Source organism: Stegostoma tigrinum, chromosome 33 (assembly GCF_030684315.1).
Source record: "Stegostoma tigrinum isolate sSteTig4 chromosome 33, sSteTig4.hap1, whole genome shotgun sequence".
NCBI classification, from domain to species: Eukaryota; Metazoa; Chordata; class Chondrichthyes; order Orectolobiformes; family Stegostomatidae; genus Stegostoma; species Stegostoma tigrinum.
Window position 1 is genome coordinate 33,543,169 of NC_081386.1, and position 17,758 is coordinate 33,560,926.

At 39.1% G+C, this 17,758-nt stretch overlaps 1 protein-coding gene across 2 annotated transcripts in view; it reads right to left on the reverse strand.

The window, feature by feature from the left end:
• Positions 1–573: 573 nt before the first annotated feature.
• Positions 574–17,758, reverse strand: part of LOC125467230 (CTD small phosphatase-like protein 2) — a 65,991-nt gene continuing 48,806 nt past the window's right edge. For both annotated transcript variants that reach the window (XM_059639164.1, XM_059639163.1), the window contains exons 8-14: positions 14,327–14,438; positions 13,741–13,827; positions 12,956–13,018; positions 12,257–12,336; positions 8,032–8,158; positions 6,275–6,370; positions 574–5,176 (exon numbers count right to left, since the gene is read on the reverse strand). In XM_059639164.1, coding sequence (XP_059495147.1) covers positions 5,111–5,176; positions 6,275–6,370; positions 8,032–8,158; positions 12,257–12,336; positions 12,956–13,018; positions 13,741–13,827; positions 14,327–14,438 — 631 coding nt within the window. In that variant the 3' untranslated portion in view covers positions 574–5,110. The remainder of the gene's footprint in view (positions 5,177–6,274; positions 6,371–8,031; positions 8,159–12,256; positions 12,337–12,955; positions 13,019–13,740; positions 13,828–14,326; positions 14,439–17,758) is intronic.

Below are 17,758 nucleotides of genomic sequence, written 5' to 3' on the forward strand. Positions count from 1 at the left end.
AGGCAACTAGGGATGGGCAACAAACGCTGGCCCAACCAACAATGCCCACAGTCTGAATGAATAAAAAATAATTACTTATTCCAAGCTTTTAATTTCATTTAACCTTTTTAGCCCCTCTAAATATCATGCACGTTGGGATGGAAGTGGAAGTAAAAAACTTGCATTTTTATACGGTATTTCACAATATAAGGAATGTGACTATTTCTTTCCTGCATGTGTAGTCTGTGCACTGCAAGGACACACAAATAGCAATGATCTGATGACCAGATAATCTGTTTTAGTACGTTTGGCTTAAGAATCATAAATACATTTGAGTTGATGTGACAAAGCTTTGGTTTAACATCTCATCCAAAAGAAAGCAGCACTCTAACAGTGGTGCAATGCCTCCCCGTGTTTTCACTGCAAGCTTTGGCCTAGATTTGGTGTTCAAAATTCTGCATTGGGGCTTGAACAGAAACTTCTGACTCAGAGTTAAGAAGGCTACCCACTGAGCCAAGGCTCTTCAAATTGGAGGATAACAAAATGTCAAAAAGGGGAAGACAATGAGAATAAAGGCACAGTGAGAGAGGAAGGTGTCTTTCATTAAAAAAATTTATTGATTGTATATACTTTCCAGTAGTAACAAAAGCAACATTGTTCATCATGGACTTTATCCATTACTCCATGGAGACAGCATTGTTCGTAAAGCTCAGAGGTTTGCCTATGGTTATTCACCCTTTGTTAGGTAAAATTGCAGAGTCCACGTTGATGCAAAGCACAATTTCTTGAAATGATGGAATTGACTAATTTTTCTTAAACCCAGATTTTATATTCAACCTTGTCAGTGTTACATTCTCAAATTACTGCCAAATATTCCACTCGGAATAACCAGCATAGATCATACTAATGGCACCAAAGAAATCTGGAGATCCTAGCAAAATTTAAATCATGTCAAACGCCAAGGGGCTTCAAAATTAATTCGATGTCAAATTATAAAAATGGACTGAAGAAATGGAACAGTAAATAATTCTTAAAAGAAAGTAGCTAAAGCAAAGCATCAGAATAAGCCAGAAGTTAAAGATTCTTAAACATTTCCACAAGTCTTAGAGTGACAAAGATAGAAAGCATAGTCTGAAGGGTTTCATTAGGTTACTTCTTTTAGCCTCACCGACATTTTTCTCACCATCCCTCAAGATGTTAACTCTGATGAATTACAGTCCATAGGGCAGTGCCTGAATAAATATTAATCACAGCCTGCAGGTCATCCAGCTATGGTCAGAACCAGCAAGTGAAGCCTATCTTACTGTCACCAGCTAAATATCACTTGCCATTAGAGCAGAAAGCCAAATCAAGTTTCCTCTTTCTAATTAAAGGCAGCCCACCTCCACCGCTAGTTGAATAAATGACTATTTATTCCGGGTGGATATTCTGATCACTGACTCATCACCAAAATCTCAGCACTTAGGTTATTCCCTCTTATTGTACAAGCTTTCTGACAACTTGGAAAAAAATGCAGCAACAATTAAAGAGTTTCTGAAAAGCAGAGGAAACTCTTAGAAATTTGCATTGGGCATTCACAGCCTGGATTTAGTTCAAAAAACGTAAATATTTTATTTTAGCTGGAGTGTGGTAAAAGAATAAACACATCATTCATCCCAGGTAATTCAATTTCCGTCAGAATTAGTGTTCAACTTCAACAGACTACGTCAAATTTCTATGACAAGTTTTACATTTTGTACACTGGCCTGTGATCAGTATTCAGAATCTGACAAAGCAGTAACCATACTTCTTTCAACCAGCTCAGAGCATGAAAATGACAGCCATGGTGCTTTTACATGAAGCCTGCATTAATTCATCACATCACTTAAACAGAAACCAAGTCAAGGTCAGGTTTTAGAAGTATTCTAACAAACTTCAGACCTGAGGATGCTATTTCTGCCTGGTGCCCAATTTTCCTGGTGGAATCTTGGCAAAGGTTGAACAAATTAGAACCTCAAATATTCTCTTACATTCAATTCCAGCTTGTGCTGTGCATTATGGAGAATTTTGAGAGATTATGACCCCCTCCCTTGTTGACTGGGTAATAGAACAAAACTGAGGCCACATGCAGCACCACCACAGCTAAGATCAGCTAAAATGACGTAAAATAGACATTAAGCTGTTGGATATCTAAGTCTTAATCCGTCTGATTCAACTACATATTGGATGAAGATTTATGGTCAACCCGGGTGTCAAAGTGGGGCAGACAGATAAGTGGAGATAAGGCCACAATCAGATCAGCCATGATCTTATGATGGGCAGAGCAAGCTCAAGAGGCCAAACAGCATCCTACAGCTATTTCTCGCACTCTTGAGTAAAGCATGCTTCACCACAAAAGAAGCAGTATTGATACTGGAGATCAGATGTATTAAAATTGCCAACCACACAGTTAAATGACACAATTTCCTATAAGGCAAAGTGAGGGGGATAAAGAAGATTATAAATTTCCTACTGTATCCCTCCACTACCAATCCTGCCCCAAAACAAGAGGTGACTTACTAAGTCATGTGGACTTTTTGGCCCAACTCAAACAAAGAAAATCCAAGTTAAATTTCCTCTATTTGCTGCCTGCATAATGCACTAAATGCAAAACACAAAATTAGAGCGTGAAATGTTTTATCATGAGCAGCAGCTGAGGCAGAAACCATTGCAGCTTCTGAAGTAAAATCAAGTTATTTAAAGCAAAGCAAGAGAAAGGGAATAAAAGGACAGAGCAGGGGCCATGGAATTATGTTTAGGTTACTCTGGAGCAAGTTTTTCAAAACTTCAAAACGTTTGTAACATTTGTAAAAGTAATGTTCTGTACATTTTTATTTCAATAAAGACAAAATGACAAACAGCATAAAGAAAGATGCCCAGATGCCCTAAAGGTATTTAAATACATCTCAAAGGTTATCATTAAAGTGAATCTGTAGTAAATAGATTCCTGCAAGCAAAATACCTTTCTTTAAATACAAAATCAGTATTTCTCTGAAATGCAAACGCTTTTCAAATTATTTTCTGCAGAAAAACCTGCCATGATTAAAATATTTTAATGAAGGATAAAAGGGTTTTCTTCCTCCCGACAAAAACAGGCTTATTTCTACATGCTAGATTTTAACATTTCAGTGTCACAATGTGCTAACTACATACACAATAGATAATAGTAAGAAAAACGCTCAACCTGATGAAAAGTTAAAATCTTCATTAATACACTGAAAAAGTAGACATAACTCATGCCTTTTGTAAAATCAAAAATACAAAAATTAAACCGCTTTCTTTAAAAAGATTTTTCCTTATTTTAAGGATTTTTTTTAAATGAAGCTGCATGTAGTTTTGTACAAGAAGGTTTTGTACAGGTAAACTGGTAATATACATAAAAAGATTTAACTGGCATCCTCCTCATTCATGTACTGCTCACCTTTTCTTTGCGACCACACACCTCGTCCTGAACAATCTTCTAGAGTTTTAAACCAAAGAAAATGCATCTAGCTTCTTTCCACAAAAAAGTGCCGCTTTCTCCAACTTCCTGTTAGGAAATGAATCATCCATGGTGATGCCTGTGGCATATCGATGCAGTCTAGAGGCAATTCATGCTATGTTCCTGCGAGAAAATGATTCTGTGGAAAAAGTAAGCCAGCAAATGGACCAGCAAATAGGGCAAAACATTTTTACAGGGGGCCAGTTAAATAGGACCCACAACCAGTAGCTTCTTTTGGGTTGAAGGTTGTGGGAGACGGGGGTGGGGGGTTTGGGACGGGTTGAGGTGGTGGGAGGACACAGAAACAGGGAGAAGGAAGACAGCCAGAACACAGACCCACATGTTTGGTTAACACATTGTTATACTCCTGATGTGCCTGTCACCACTGTTCTTGCTAACAACATGCTTCTTTGAATAATTTTAAAAAGTGGTATGAATGTTGAATTGTGACAGTAGACCAGGGATTGAGAGGATCCTGAGCCTGTTAGTTTTACTTAAAATTTTGCTAGTTTCTTCCCCACCCACATCCTCTCACCCCCTACTCCCACTATCAATTCCACAAAAAAAAACTGAAGGATAAGGTACAGTCACAGAGAGGTTGTGCAATTTATGACTTTCAAATCAAGACTAAAATTCAGTTTCTATACTCAGTACTTCAGTATCAGTCTCTTTTCTTTGTGCCCACACTCCTTCCTTAAAAGATTATAGCTGCTGTTGGTAGATGCTCCTGTTCTTCAATATAAATAAACTCGTATGTTATGTATCCAATTAAAATTTGACTAATCTATAGATTCTTTATTTTAACAAATATACATTACTTCACAGGCAGACAAAGCAGGAAGGTGAAGAATCAATTTAGGAAAGATTCTCGCTTTTGTTTTAGAGGGCATTGATAGGGGATCTACATTACATTATTGTTAAAAGGAATGCTTCAATAACTCAAATTTATTTTATATACTAGGAAAAGCATAATAACCTAAAACCTGAACCATAGAGTTTTTGTATTTCATATACTGGCCATTCCTGTTGAAATGAGACCTACATTTTAAAAAGCAGGTACAGACCCACTTTAAAAAGCACCACAGAGAGGGAAAATAGAATCAGTTTTCTCCTCCTACGTAAACCTGTGACAATACAGGTTAAACAAAATGCTGGTGGCAGAAACAGAAGTACTTTTACAAAGTGTTGATTTTTTATGTCACAAAGAAAACCGCCAACCATTTATAGCTGATACAGTCAGAAAGTCTCATCAACATGTATTGCAACAGACCACAGCATTTCAAACTTGTTATCCAGCAGTCTTCAGGAGCACACCAACTGGGACAAGTGAACATCTACTGCGTACTATATATGTGCTATCTAGATCTGCGTTTTGGATTTTTGACTGCATATACATTTCCTTTTTTGATTTTAAAAAACCCTGCATTATCCTCTCCTGTTCAGACCCACCTAAAACTTCAAGACTGAGTTCACTCTCTGCAACCCCTTGGTTAACTGTGGGTGTCCAAGACAAGAAAAGCAAGACGAGGTACAAAAACGCAAATTTCAACAGCAATGGCAATGTCTTGTTGTTCAAAGGGTCCTGCTTTTGTCTTCTCAGCCCCCTTCATTGATGGTGTTGACACTCTGTTCTTAATCAGGAGGGAGTAAATCGTGCAGACGAAATTTCTCTCTGATATGAGGTCGAACATCTTCATTCTGAGAACAGTAGATTAGAGAAGTAGGTCAGTTTGAAATTTGGTTCTGATCACAGCACTTCTTCTTCACTGCCAGAAAGTGGAATCACCCATTAAATTAATCCTAGTGGCGGTGTGGTGGGAATGAGGTCAAAAAAAACATTCCTTGAAGTGACTCAGCAGCACTGCTAGTATAGGTTTGTGCAGGAAATGAAGCATAATTTAGCAATATCCAAAGAACTTGGGATGTCAAGTGGTTAAAAAATTTTTGGTTATGATACACAGCTTATGTAGACACTCGTGACCTGAGCAAATGTCAGATGGCCAGCAAACAGAACACAATAGAATAGAATACAGTAGAATAGAGCTTTCTGTGAAAAGTACTCTTATTTCTGCTGGTTTTTATTTGATCTCCGTTTTAACTTCAGAGGTCCCAGCAGAATTACTTGGCCAATGAGGACAGTACAAGTCCATACCTGACATGAGACATCTCCATTTGCATTTCTAATAGGGGTCACTAGATAGAAACAGGGACCAGATACGTTGGGCAATTTTCCAGACTTTCGAAGGCATTAGGGCCAACAGCAGCACTCAGTTATTAGATAATAAAATGTGAGGCTGGATAAACACAGCAGGCCAAGCAGCAACTCAGGAGCACAAAAGCTGACGTTTCGGGCCTAGACCCTTCATCAGAGAGGGGGATGGGGAGAGGGTTCTGGAATAAATAGGGAGAGAGGGGGAGGCGGACCGAAGATGGCGGATCCATCTTCGGTCCGCCTCCCCCTCTCTCCCTATTTATTCCAGAACCCTCACCCCATCCCCCTCTCTAATGAAGGGTCTAGGCCCGAAACGTCAGCTTTTGTGCTCCTGAGATGTTGCTTGGCCTGCTGTGTTCATCCAGCCTCACATTTTATTATCTTGGATTCTCCAGCATCTGCAGTTCCCACTATCTCTGAGCACTCAGTTATTATATCATTTATATCGGCCAACTCTCACAGATCAATCATCAAATATTGGATATATCCCTCTGATTAAGAAGTGCTTTTTTTTCCCTCTGAAAATAGAACTTTTAAAAATTAATTTAAATCAAATTGGCCTAACAGCAAACTTTGTAACTTACCAGTTCTACAAGTTTCTCTAAAAAGGGAATCAATTTCAAAAGCTCTGTGTCATTCTTATCCATGAACCAGCTCTCAATTGGAATTCCATTGGACAGCTGGGAGCAAAGGAATGAAAGAACATTTTACTATGGCTGTAATAGGTTCATTGTATTTCACTGACTACAGCAGAAACTCCAATACAACAGCTCCCAATTTTCATACCAATTAAATCTCCAACTGGACTAGCCAAGCTTTTTACTCATAATGAGGTCATCATTAAAAATGGACAAGTAAAAAATTGTAACTGTACTTTCGTATACTTGAAACCAGTTCACACTCTCAGTTTACATCAATTTAAGTTGTTTTTCAAAGTTTTTGCTTACAGACTACCATTCTCAATGCGGAAAACAGCCAGAGATTACTGCAAAGCTAACTGCAGGTGCCCCAAGTCATGTGCATGCTGATGCTTGACACAAGATTCTACCCAGCTCCACCAAGGCAAGTTGTTTTCATAAAATATTCAGGGAATATAAACAAGCCATTAGCTCCAACACTAGCACACCACTGCTTATGTTCCACAAATGTCCCTTCGCACCCGCTGTTCAGCTAATCCCATCAGAATATCCTTGGTGGTTTCCTTCCTCCCTCAATATTTTAAATCGATCCTCCCCTTAAGATGCTGTTCACTGTGCCGGTGCAAGTGTGTTCTACATTTTAACCACCTTCTGGGTTTTTTTCTAATTTCAATCTACTAATGGCCATCTTATATTTGTGGCTACAAGTTCCAGTCATATTTGCAAATGAGAATACCTTTTTTCCATCTATCCCACTAAACCACTTCACAATGCTACAGAGATCTATCATCACCTCTCAGTCTTCTTAATACTGTTATTTAGATTTAAGGCACGAGATTGTATGTCCTTCTGCATCATTGGTAGTCTGTGATAAAGCTTTTTTTCATAATCGAGGCTTGTTAAAGCAAAACTGTGCTTTGCATTATACTCTTCAAATAGCCTACCCACTGAAACTGGTGGAATTAAGACAACATAAATTAATAGAAAGGAAAAGATACCAAAAATATTTTTGAAATACTAAAATAAAGATGAAACACATTATGCAATCTGTAAATAAATGGACAAGCATATGGACATACATGGAATAGTGTAGGTTAGATGGGCTTCAGATTGGTATGACAGGTCGGCACAACATCGAGGGCCGAAGGGTCTGTACTGTGCTGTAATGTTCTATGTTCTATGTTAAATATTGTAAAGGTTACATTTTAAGCTCACTTATTCAGGATAAAAGCATAAGCTTTGCATAAAGACCGATTTTTTTTCGTTCCTTTACTCTCCTTTTAGTTCAATGTCTCTTGCACCCAAAAGATTGAGGAATACAGGTATAATTACTTGCAGATCAGATCCAACTTTAGCTAACTGCCAGCTATGTGATAGCAGTCTAGTGTAACCTTTTGAATATGCCTTGTTTGGGAAGCCTGGTCTCCTCACAGAACCCTGGTTGGAATCAGAAACCCATGCCACTAAGAAACTTAAGCGTTCAGAGAAAAACCTGCAACTGTTATAGGGGAAACAGGACTATCACCTGAGAGACAAGTGTTGCACCACTTGCCATTTGAAATCTCAGATGGAGACAAGTTACTCATTCTGAAACTAAATTATATTGATAGTATTTCTATGAAGTAAGCACCAAAATAGCCACAACACAGCACAGTTGTCTAGGCATACAAATCCTTTCACTGTTTGATAATTCTTGGACTGACCTGGTACGCAAAGGCTTGCGGAGAGTTGTCAATAATGATTGTTTTTGAAAGATCTCTTCCCAGAATATTCAAATCCTTTATGTAGTTTCCCTGCACACACACACAATGCTCACGGAATAGCCTGTGCCTAGGTGACAAAGTATATTGAACATTAAGTGTAACAACAACCTTAGAACTAGAACCAAGATTAAGAGTAGGATACATTCAAGGAAAAAACATCTCAACACCTAAATACATGGGTTTTAAAGGCAGACGTAAACGTAAAGTCATTTGAGCATGTCTCCCTTCTGGTAGGTATGACAGTGACCTGATTACATATGTTTAATGGATCATGTTCTAGTCAAACTGCAGAGCGTAATGAAAAGTGTAAAATTTTTCAATAACCTTTTCCATACCATATTCGTATCTCAGTGGCTTCGGGTCAGTGGGCACTCAATGAGAACAGTACTGAATGTGTTTGCAACCTGGCCTGTCACCATATAGCGAAATTTTATTTTTCAGTCACTCATGGAGTGTGTGTATCATTGGCTGGCCATCATTTATTGGCCATACCAAGTCGCCCTCGTAAAGGTGAGCTGCATTCTTACACCATTGCAATCCATCTGTAGCAATCTGACCCACAATGCCCATAGAGAAGGAATTCCAGGATTTTGACCCAGTGACAGCGAAGGAACAGTGATACGTTTCCAGGATGCTGACTGGCTTGGAGGGGTGCTTGGAAGTGGAGACGGCCTCATGCATCTGCTGCCTTTGTCCATCTAATTAAAAGTGGCTGTCGGCTTAGAAGATGCTGTCCAAGGGTCTTTGGTGAATTTCTGCAGTACACACTGCTGCTACTGAGCATCGGTGGTGAAGCAAGTTGATGCATGTGATGTGTTTCCAATTAAGCAGGCTGTTTTATCCTGGATGGTGTCAAGCTTCTTGAGTGTTGTTGGATCTGCATTCATCCCCAGGCAAGTGGGGAGTACTTGCGCCATGTAGAAGATGGACAGACTTTGGGGAGTCAGGTGGTGAGTTACTCGCCACCGGAAAAGATAATGGGAAAAATAGCCCTATCAACAATGCAAAGTCCTCCGCACTAACGTCTGGGGGCTAATACCAAAATTGGAAGAGCTCTATCACAGACTAGTCAAGCTACAGCCTGACAGAGTCATACTCACAGAATCATACTTTACAGACAATGTCCCAGACACCACTATCATCATTCCTGGATATGTCCTGTTCCACACGTCCAGTTAAGTTTCTGGTCAATGATAACCCCCAGGATGCTGATAATCGGGGATTCAGTGATGGTAACACCCTTGAATGTCAAGCGGCAGTGATTAGATTGTCTTATTGGAGATGGTCTTTGCCTGGCATTTATGTGGCTTGCCATTTGTTAGCCCAAGCCTATCTTGTTGCATTTGAACATGGACTGTTTCACCATCTGAGGTGTGGCGACGGTGCTAAACATTGCATAATCATAAGCAAACATTCCTATTTCTGACCTTATGTTGGGGAAAGTGCATTGATGAGGGAGCTGAAGATGGCTGGGCCTAAGCCACTACCCTGAGGATCTCCTGCAGAGATGTTATGGAACTGAGATGATTGACCTCCAACAACCACAACCAACTTCCTATGTGCCAGATATGTCTCCAACCAGTGGTGAGTTTGTTCCCTGATACCCACTAATTCCAATTCTGCTAGGGTACCTTGATGCCACGAATGAGACTTGATGTCAAGGACTGTCACTCTCACCTCACCTCTGGAATTCAGCACATTTTTGTGTATTTGAATCAAGGCTGTAATGAGGCCTGGAGCTGAGTGACCCTGGCAGAACCCAAGCTGGGCGTCACTGAGCAGGTGCTGCTTGATAGCACTGTTGATGACACCTTCCATCAATTACTGATGATCAAGAGTAGACGGATGGGATGGTATTTGGAGAGTTGCATTTGTCCTGTTCTTTGTATACAGGACATAGTCGGGCAATTTGCCAGTTTTGCAACAATTAAATAAAAAAGATCGAGTGCCTCCACCTGTTTTTAGATATCACATGGAGTGACTCTTATTGGCTAAAGGCTGGTTTCTAACATGTTGGGGACCACTGAAGGAAGTTGAGATGGATCATCCATTTGGTACTTCTGACTAACGATAGCTGTGAATGCTTCAGTCTTATCTGTTGTACATACGCGCTGAGCTCTTACATCATTGAGCACGGGGATATTTGCAGAGGCTCCTCCTCCAGCCAGTTGTTTAATTATCCACCACCATTCACAACTGGACATGGTAAGACTGCAGAGCTTTGGTCTGATCCACTGTCTGTGCCTTACCTTTGTCTTTCACTTGCTGCTTATGCTGTTTGGCATGCAGGTATTCTTGTCTGGTAGTTTTACCAGATTGATCCCTCATTTTTATGTATGCCTTGTGCTGGTCCTGATATGCCCTCCTGCACTCTCCACTGAGTTGATCCCCTGGCTTGATGGTAATGGTCGAGTGGGGGATATGCCAGGCCATGAGGTTACAGATTGTGCTGGAGTACAACTCTGCTGCTGTCGATGGCCCACATCACCTCACGGATGCCCAGCCTTGAGTTGCTAGATCTGTTCGAAGTCTGTCCCATTTAGCACGGTGATAGTGCCACACAACACAATGGAAGGTATTCTATCTCTACATGAAGGCAGGACTTCATTTTTACAGGCAAAAGAACCAAACTCCAATTGTGAGGCAAGGGTAACTACCCTTGACATTGAGACCACATTTGCCCAACAGCACTAGTTCCTCAGCGTTGTGTTTTAGGTCCAATAGCTGTTCCATCAGTAACCTTTCTTCCATCATAAGGCCAGAGGTGGCAATGTTCACTTATGATTGCACAATGTTAAGCACCATTCATGATTCTTCAGATACTGATGCAATCCATGTCCAAATACAACAAGACTGGGACAACATCAGGTGACAGATTACAGATACAAAGTGCCAGGCAGTGAACATCCCAATTACAGTGAATCTAACTACCATCCCTAGACATTCAATGACATTACCATTGCTGAATCCCTGACTAACAACCACCTGTAGATTACTATTGGCCAAAAACTGACTGGACCACTTATAAATACAGTGGCTACAAAAGCAAGTCCAAGTCTGGGAATCCAGCAGCAAGTAAACACCTCCTGATTCTGCAAATCCTGTCCATTATTTACAAGTCATAAGTCAGGAGTTTGATGAAATATTCTGACCTGATTGATTGAACACAACTGAAAGCAACAATCAAGAAGCCTGGCACCATGCAAGACAAAGCAGCCAGCGTGATTAGCCCATATCCACAGATATACACTCATTCCACCATAAGTAAATAGTAGCAGGTGCATGGGCCGTCTACAAGATGCACTGCAGAAATTCACCAAGGCTCATTAGACATCACCTTCCAAACAAATGACCACGGCCATCTTGAAGGACAAGAACAGATACATGGAAACAACATCACCTGCAAGTTCGTTTGCACACCATTCACCATCCTGACTTGGAATATATATTATTCACCTCCTGTGAAGGAATAGTATTTTCCAACTCTCTCCCTAACAGTATTGTAAAGACACCTATACCAAAGACACTGCAACAGTCCAAAGCAGTAGCCTGCCACCATCTTCTCGAGGGCAATGAGGGATGGTCAATAAATATTGGCCCAGCCAGCAAAGCCCACATCTTCCAAATGGATTTAAACAAAAAAGACATGGTATGGAAATTTGGCTGTGTACCTTCAACAGCCAGAGACATGGTGAGCTGAATGACCTTCTGTACTGTAATCTTACAAGAGTCCATGCAGCATCTTAAACACAGCAAAACATTCCAAAGCTAAGTCACAGAACAGTGGTCAAATAAAATCAGACTTTAACTAACAGAGAAAGATACTAAGTCAAGTTGGAACGTTTGTTCAAAGTAGTCAGTACATCTTAAAGAAGTGGCTTGGAGGAATAAACTTTTAGGTTTTTGTACCTGAAGATACATTTGCAGACTGTGGATCAATTTAAACCAGAGGTATATAACAGACCAGAAATCTTCAAGGAGATCAAAGAGATAGAAGTCAGAAAACTGACAAATGAATTTTCTGAGATGGGAACTTGTCCATGTGGTAATAGTTATTTGTGGGCTGTGCAGAGGATGAAGACAGGGATGGCTTAAATGTCAAGGCTATTACTGCTTCTTTTTATGTCAACGTTCTGTTCACTATTCTACAAACATGGGCACTTACCTGACCAGCTGCTTTTTAGGGTCCAAAATATTCAGTAATTTGTCTGCATAGACTTTTTTGGAGGCAGTGAACAGAATAATCTGCAAGATGATCAGGGCAAGATTACAATACTGCATTTGTCAAAATATTATTTTTCATTTCACTATACAAATTTGAATGCAGCATATAAAGTACTATTTTTCCATGTTACATGGAGGAGCTTTAACCAAAATTCAAAGTCATGAGAAAAAAACAAAACACAACAGGAAATTGTTCAAGAACTCTAATGAAACAGTGGAGATCAATTGGTCACTATGAAGTTGAGAAGCCTTCGCATCTTTAACCTATGCATCTCAGAACCATCTGGTTTTTGATGTAGTTTTACAATGCCCTTTCGTTTCACAAGTTCAAACTTTGTACAGTTTCTACAAAATTATTAAGAACCATCAACAAAACAGCAACATTTTGTGGAGATGGAAAAGAGAAGATAAAAACCTTAAAAAAACTCGTTTGCACAATGCAAGATGCACACACTGCTGAAAATATATTGCTTAGTTTCCTGGTGTGTTATTTTAAACCAAGTTGTAGAAATTTATTAAGTAAAGGTTTGTGCAGTGCTACTGTCTGAACATACCGAGTGATACCAAACGATCTAGGGCACTGTAAGTTACAAATAACAATGCAACACCTTTTCCTTTGACAAAACTCTTTTCAACGTACCTCATAAATCTGAGACATTCGTTCCAGGAATTCCCGAAAGAAGGGTCTCAACCGTACGTAAACCTATGGAACATGTGGGAAAAGTTACTGCATTTCGCTACAGTTTAAATATAATATATAATGCAGTGCTTCCCAAACCTTTATCCACTATGATGCTATTTCAGTGCTTGAAAATTGTGACGATTCCACAAGATGACCTAGCTGGAGTGGGAAAGCTTAAGTCCGCGATCCCACTGGGAGCAATTTTTACACTTTGGGAAGCCCTGTCATAAGTGATTACAAACCAAAGACTACAGCAGCATATTATCAACAATGGACAAGTTCCTCAACAAATTCCTCTAATGCCACCGGAATATATTTGTTTTAAGATGAGGGAGGAAAAGTCAGAGAATTAAAAAGAATACAAATGAGGTGCATGGACATATTAAAAAAATTGAGGATTCCTTTGTACAACCAGAAATATCCTGGATGAAGCATGATTTTACTAACACCAATTAAGAAAAATACATCATCATTGTTATATTTTTTCGATAAAATATTTTGTTCCTAGTTTAGCCTAAAGGTAATGTTTTCCACTAGGTTACTATCCTAGGAGGGCCTACTACCCAGTGGAAGCCTGCACATACCACAATAGAACAGGCCAATGAAATATGTTCAACTACACATTTCTGAATCTTGACTTCAGAGACAATTGCCTAGAGTAAACAAGCAAGGAATACAAAAGGTCAAATGTAGTTAGGTACTTCCCAAATTTGGCACATATCCCCTGGATAGATTTCTCTTACCTGATAAATTACATCTTGGAAAAGGACAGGAAAGGTCAGGGCCGCATCATCCAGTTCATTGAGACTGCAGTGCACTAACGTCTCATCCTACCAGGGAGAAACATTGCAAGTATCACGAAACAACATTACATCTTCAGGGAGTATGGGAATTAAATCATCAATTTAGCAAACTGCAACTCAAACCAGAAAATGCCATGTAAAAGCCAAGTAAAATAATAAAATTCTTTTGTTAACCAATCAACTTCTAACACAAATCAACTGTAGAAGAGGCAACAATTCAAGAATATCTTTAAATCCAGAAGTTCTGCCAATTGATGTCACAGATGCCTACGTTGACAGACACCACCCCATGCCATTACTTTTCCACACGCTTCCAAGACTAAACTCAATCTTACATATATAAAAATAAGTGGTTAATTAGAATATTGGTACCACATCCTATAATGTTAATATTTTATGGAATGAATTGTGCATCAGAGTCTGCTTCAGTATTTATCTTACAAATCAAACTTAGTACGACCGCATTCATAAAAAAAACTGCAGCTAAAGTGTGCATACATGTACTTTAAAGCATAATTTCACGCACCAAGTCTAGGACCAAAGAGAATTCAGGTGTACTTCTAGTTTTTAGTGGCAGAGCTGGCTTCCGACTTAGTTGCTCCTCTGTCAGTGGTGGTACATGTTTGATGAAGAAATACCTATTCAGCAAGCAAAAACAAACTATTAAAATGCATGGAAAAACAAGTGACCTAATGAAAATAAAGCCCAGTAAGTAGCAGTTTTCAAGGGGCCATTTTAAAACCAAATAGAGTACTTAGACTGAACTTCCGATTGTTACAACACCAAAGAAAATCAGTTGGCCCACTGAGTCCATGTCAGCTGCTGTAGGGCATTCAGTTGGTCCACTTCTCTCAAATCGTTTGTGTTACCCTCAAATTTATTTCCCTAGGACTCCATTTACTTTTAAAACGCGTTGATCCAAACTTTAGGTACATTCACACTGCAAATAAAAAAATTGCTCAAACACAGTGAACAACCATCTCTTCCCCTATAGTTCAAGTTTCAAATTTGCAGGTGCCAAGGTCTAGTTTTAGAATTCTGAGTGAGATTGGTGATCTGACAATGTTTATATATCATCAACAGTGAAACTGAAACCGTTTGTTGAGATATTGAAGTTAACGTGTGAATACATGTTTAGAAAATCCATCAAATGTCACTTTCTCAGTGCAGGCTATGGAGTACATTCAATGTGCTGACAGGACTACCTTTACGGTCAATTTTAAAAAGCCGGGGGGAAAAAATGTTTTGTTTTAATACTCAACAAAATGATATCACCAAAAGTTTGCAACAATCACCAAACACTAATTTCAAAGATTTATTGTAGAGATTAGTAAGTCTGAAGATCATGCTTTTCTGATGGCTGAGACAGGGTGAATGGTGTCCTATTGAGCACAGAAGAACATCTACAAATGCCTCCATATTAAACAATAATTTCAATCATTAGGAGATGCTAAGCAACAGGCATTTGTTCGCTTACATTAATACAAATATGTCAAGCATTTTAGAGTTTGTGTGAACTTGCAAACAGCTAACGGCAACCAAGGAGGAGGAAACCCTCAGCATTGGATTAAAGCAAGGTGCAGGAACCACTGATGGCAGAGAGAGAAAATAAACCGAAACAAATTACGAAGAGGATGCTCAATTCAACCCATAAATGCACAAACAGCCAAATGAAAACAAGCTAATGGAAAGTACAGTTAAAAAATGAATGCAAAACAGTGTAGTGTTTGAATTAAACCTTGATTTACTGAGTGATCTCAACAAGTTGATAGTGAAATGTATTACTGATAAGTATTTTAGATGAATAGATAGCCAGCAACAAAATTTGACTCATTTGATCTATTCTGACAAAATTTTAAAAACTAATGGAGCAAAAACAGCTAGCAGCTCTGAAAGAAGAAAAACAAAAAGCAAGCCACTAAAACAATATTGTAACGACATAGCACTCAATTCAATTACTCCACAAAACAGCTACTATAGTTGTGCCGTGCAATTAAGGATCCACTGCTTTATTATTTGGACTCTAATGCAAGGCTATGCACTTATTCTTGGTCTTTTGTCGGTTAAATAATAGTTTGAGAAAATTGATTCTTGTAGGATAGGTTCTTAGAATGTTAATTTCACATTGGGGTACTAAGGTTAGTGATTCTCATTACTTGCTAAAATATTAGGCATGGCTAAGTATTAGCACAGAATTCTGCCAGCTCATTCAGTCACTTTTCTGTATGTTGCGCAAAGTGTAGCAATGACAAAATAGGCAAAGGCACAATTTCCATAGTTGTCTCAGCCATGGCTCAGCACATAGCATAATCACATCCAAGTAAAAATGATTTGAGTGGAAGTCTCACTCCAGAAAAGTGAATACTAAAATCCAAGATAACATTCCCTTTGCAGTACTGAAGATGCACAGCATTGTCAGAGATGCTATCTTTCAGATGAGATGTTAAATCAATGTCCCACATACTCTCTTAAGTTAGACGTGTAAGATTCCATGGGGTATTCCAAAAGGAGGACAGGGAAGTCATCACAATGAACACATTAACTGCTTTTATCATATTATTAGTTGGGGGCAAGTAGCATTGCAATAAAGCTACTGCACTTCAGAAGTGCTTAATTGGTTGTAAGATTCATTGGGATGCTCAGGTTGAGAATGGTACTATTAATGCAAGTAATTTTCTAAAGCAGTGTGCACTACATGTTAGCTAGTTCGCTGCTGCTGTATTACAATCAAAGTCCATAGTTCCCTAACAAAGTTAGAATTCAGACTACACCCCCTGTTGGAACACGGAGATGTCAACATCTCCGTACTGTGACAGCAGCAATCTTAGCCTCAACTCTAAACTGGTACCAGTTATTGCAGACATAAAAATTGTACCACAGAACTTAAATCTCACAAACTGAAAATAAATAAATGCTAGAAATAAATGCAACAGGATCAACACCATGCCAAAAAACATGTTTAATCCCTTCCAAATGTTAATAACTGACGGGTACATCAAGTATTTGTGTTCTTATTTTCATTTCTAATATCCACAGATTTTTATTAATCTCAACTGCTAGTCAAATTTACAAAATACATGCCACTATCACACTTGCTGCAGAACTGCAGATTATCACTATCAGTACTCTGTACAATCAAAAATGCAATGATGGGCGTCATTAAAACATTGGTAAATGAAGACACTGGCAACACACTGTGCATTTTTTGTTGTAACCTTTCTATCAGCTGCCACTCTCAACGCAATGTCTCCAGGAATAAGATTAATGTAGGTCAAATTCAAGTTCATGGTTTTCAATTCACCTTGCAAAAAAGTACACAGACTGTCCACTAGATAGCACTAGATAGCAAGTTCAGCACTTAAATTAATACAAAGCTTTGCAATAAAGCAATTATAAGAAACAGAAGCAGATAGCCATACATCCTGTTCACGTTGCCACTGTGTTCAACAGAGTAATGATAACTCTCTATTTCAATTCCAATTTCCTGCGCTGTCCACATAATACACCTAGAGTGAGAAAAATGAGTCTCCTCAATAAGTCTTAGCTGAGTGTCCAAATTCCTCCAGATGAAGACTTCTGAAAATTCATAAGCCACTGAATGAAGAAATTTCTACTCATTTCGGTGTTAAATGGATGATCCCTTTCTCAATGGCTGCTACCAAGTTTTCAGTCAGTAGAAAAGGATTTTCAGCTTCTCAGGATCAGAACTAAAGAACAAAGAAAACTACAGCACAGGAACAGGCCCTTCGGCCCTCCAAGCCTGTGCTGAACCAGATCCTCTATCTCAACCTGTCACCTATTTTCCAAGAGATTTGTGGATTAAAGCAGAAGCTGCTTACAAAGATAGTAGGAACTGCAGATGCTGAAGAATCTGAGATAACAAGGTATAGAGCTGGAAAGCTGACGTTTTGGGCCTAGACTCTTCATCAGAAATGCGATGTCACCTTCAGGATACAAT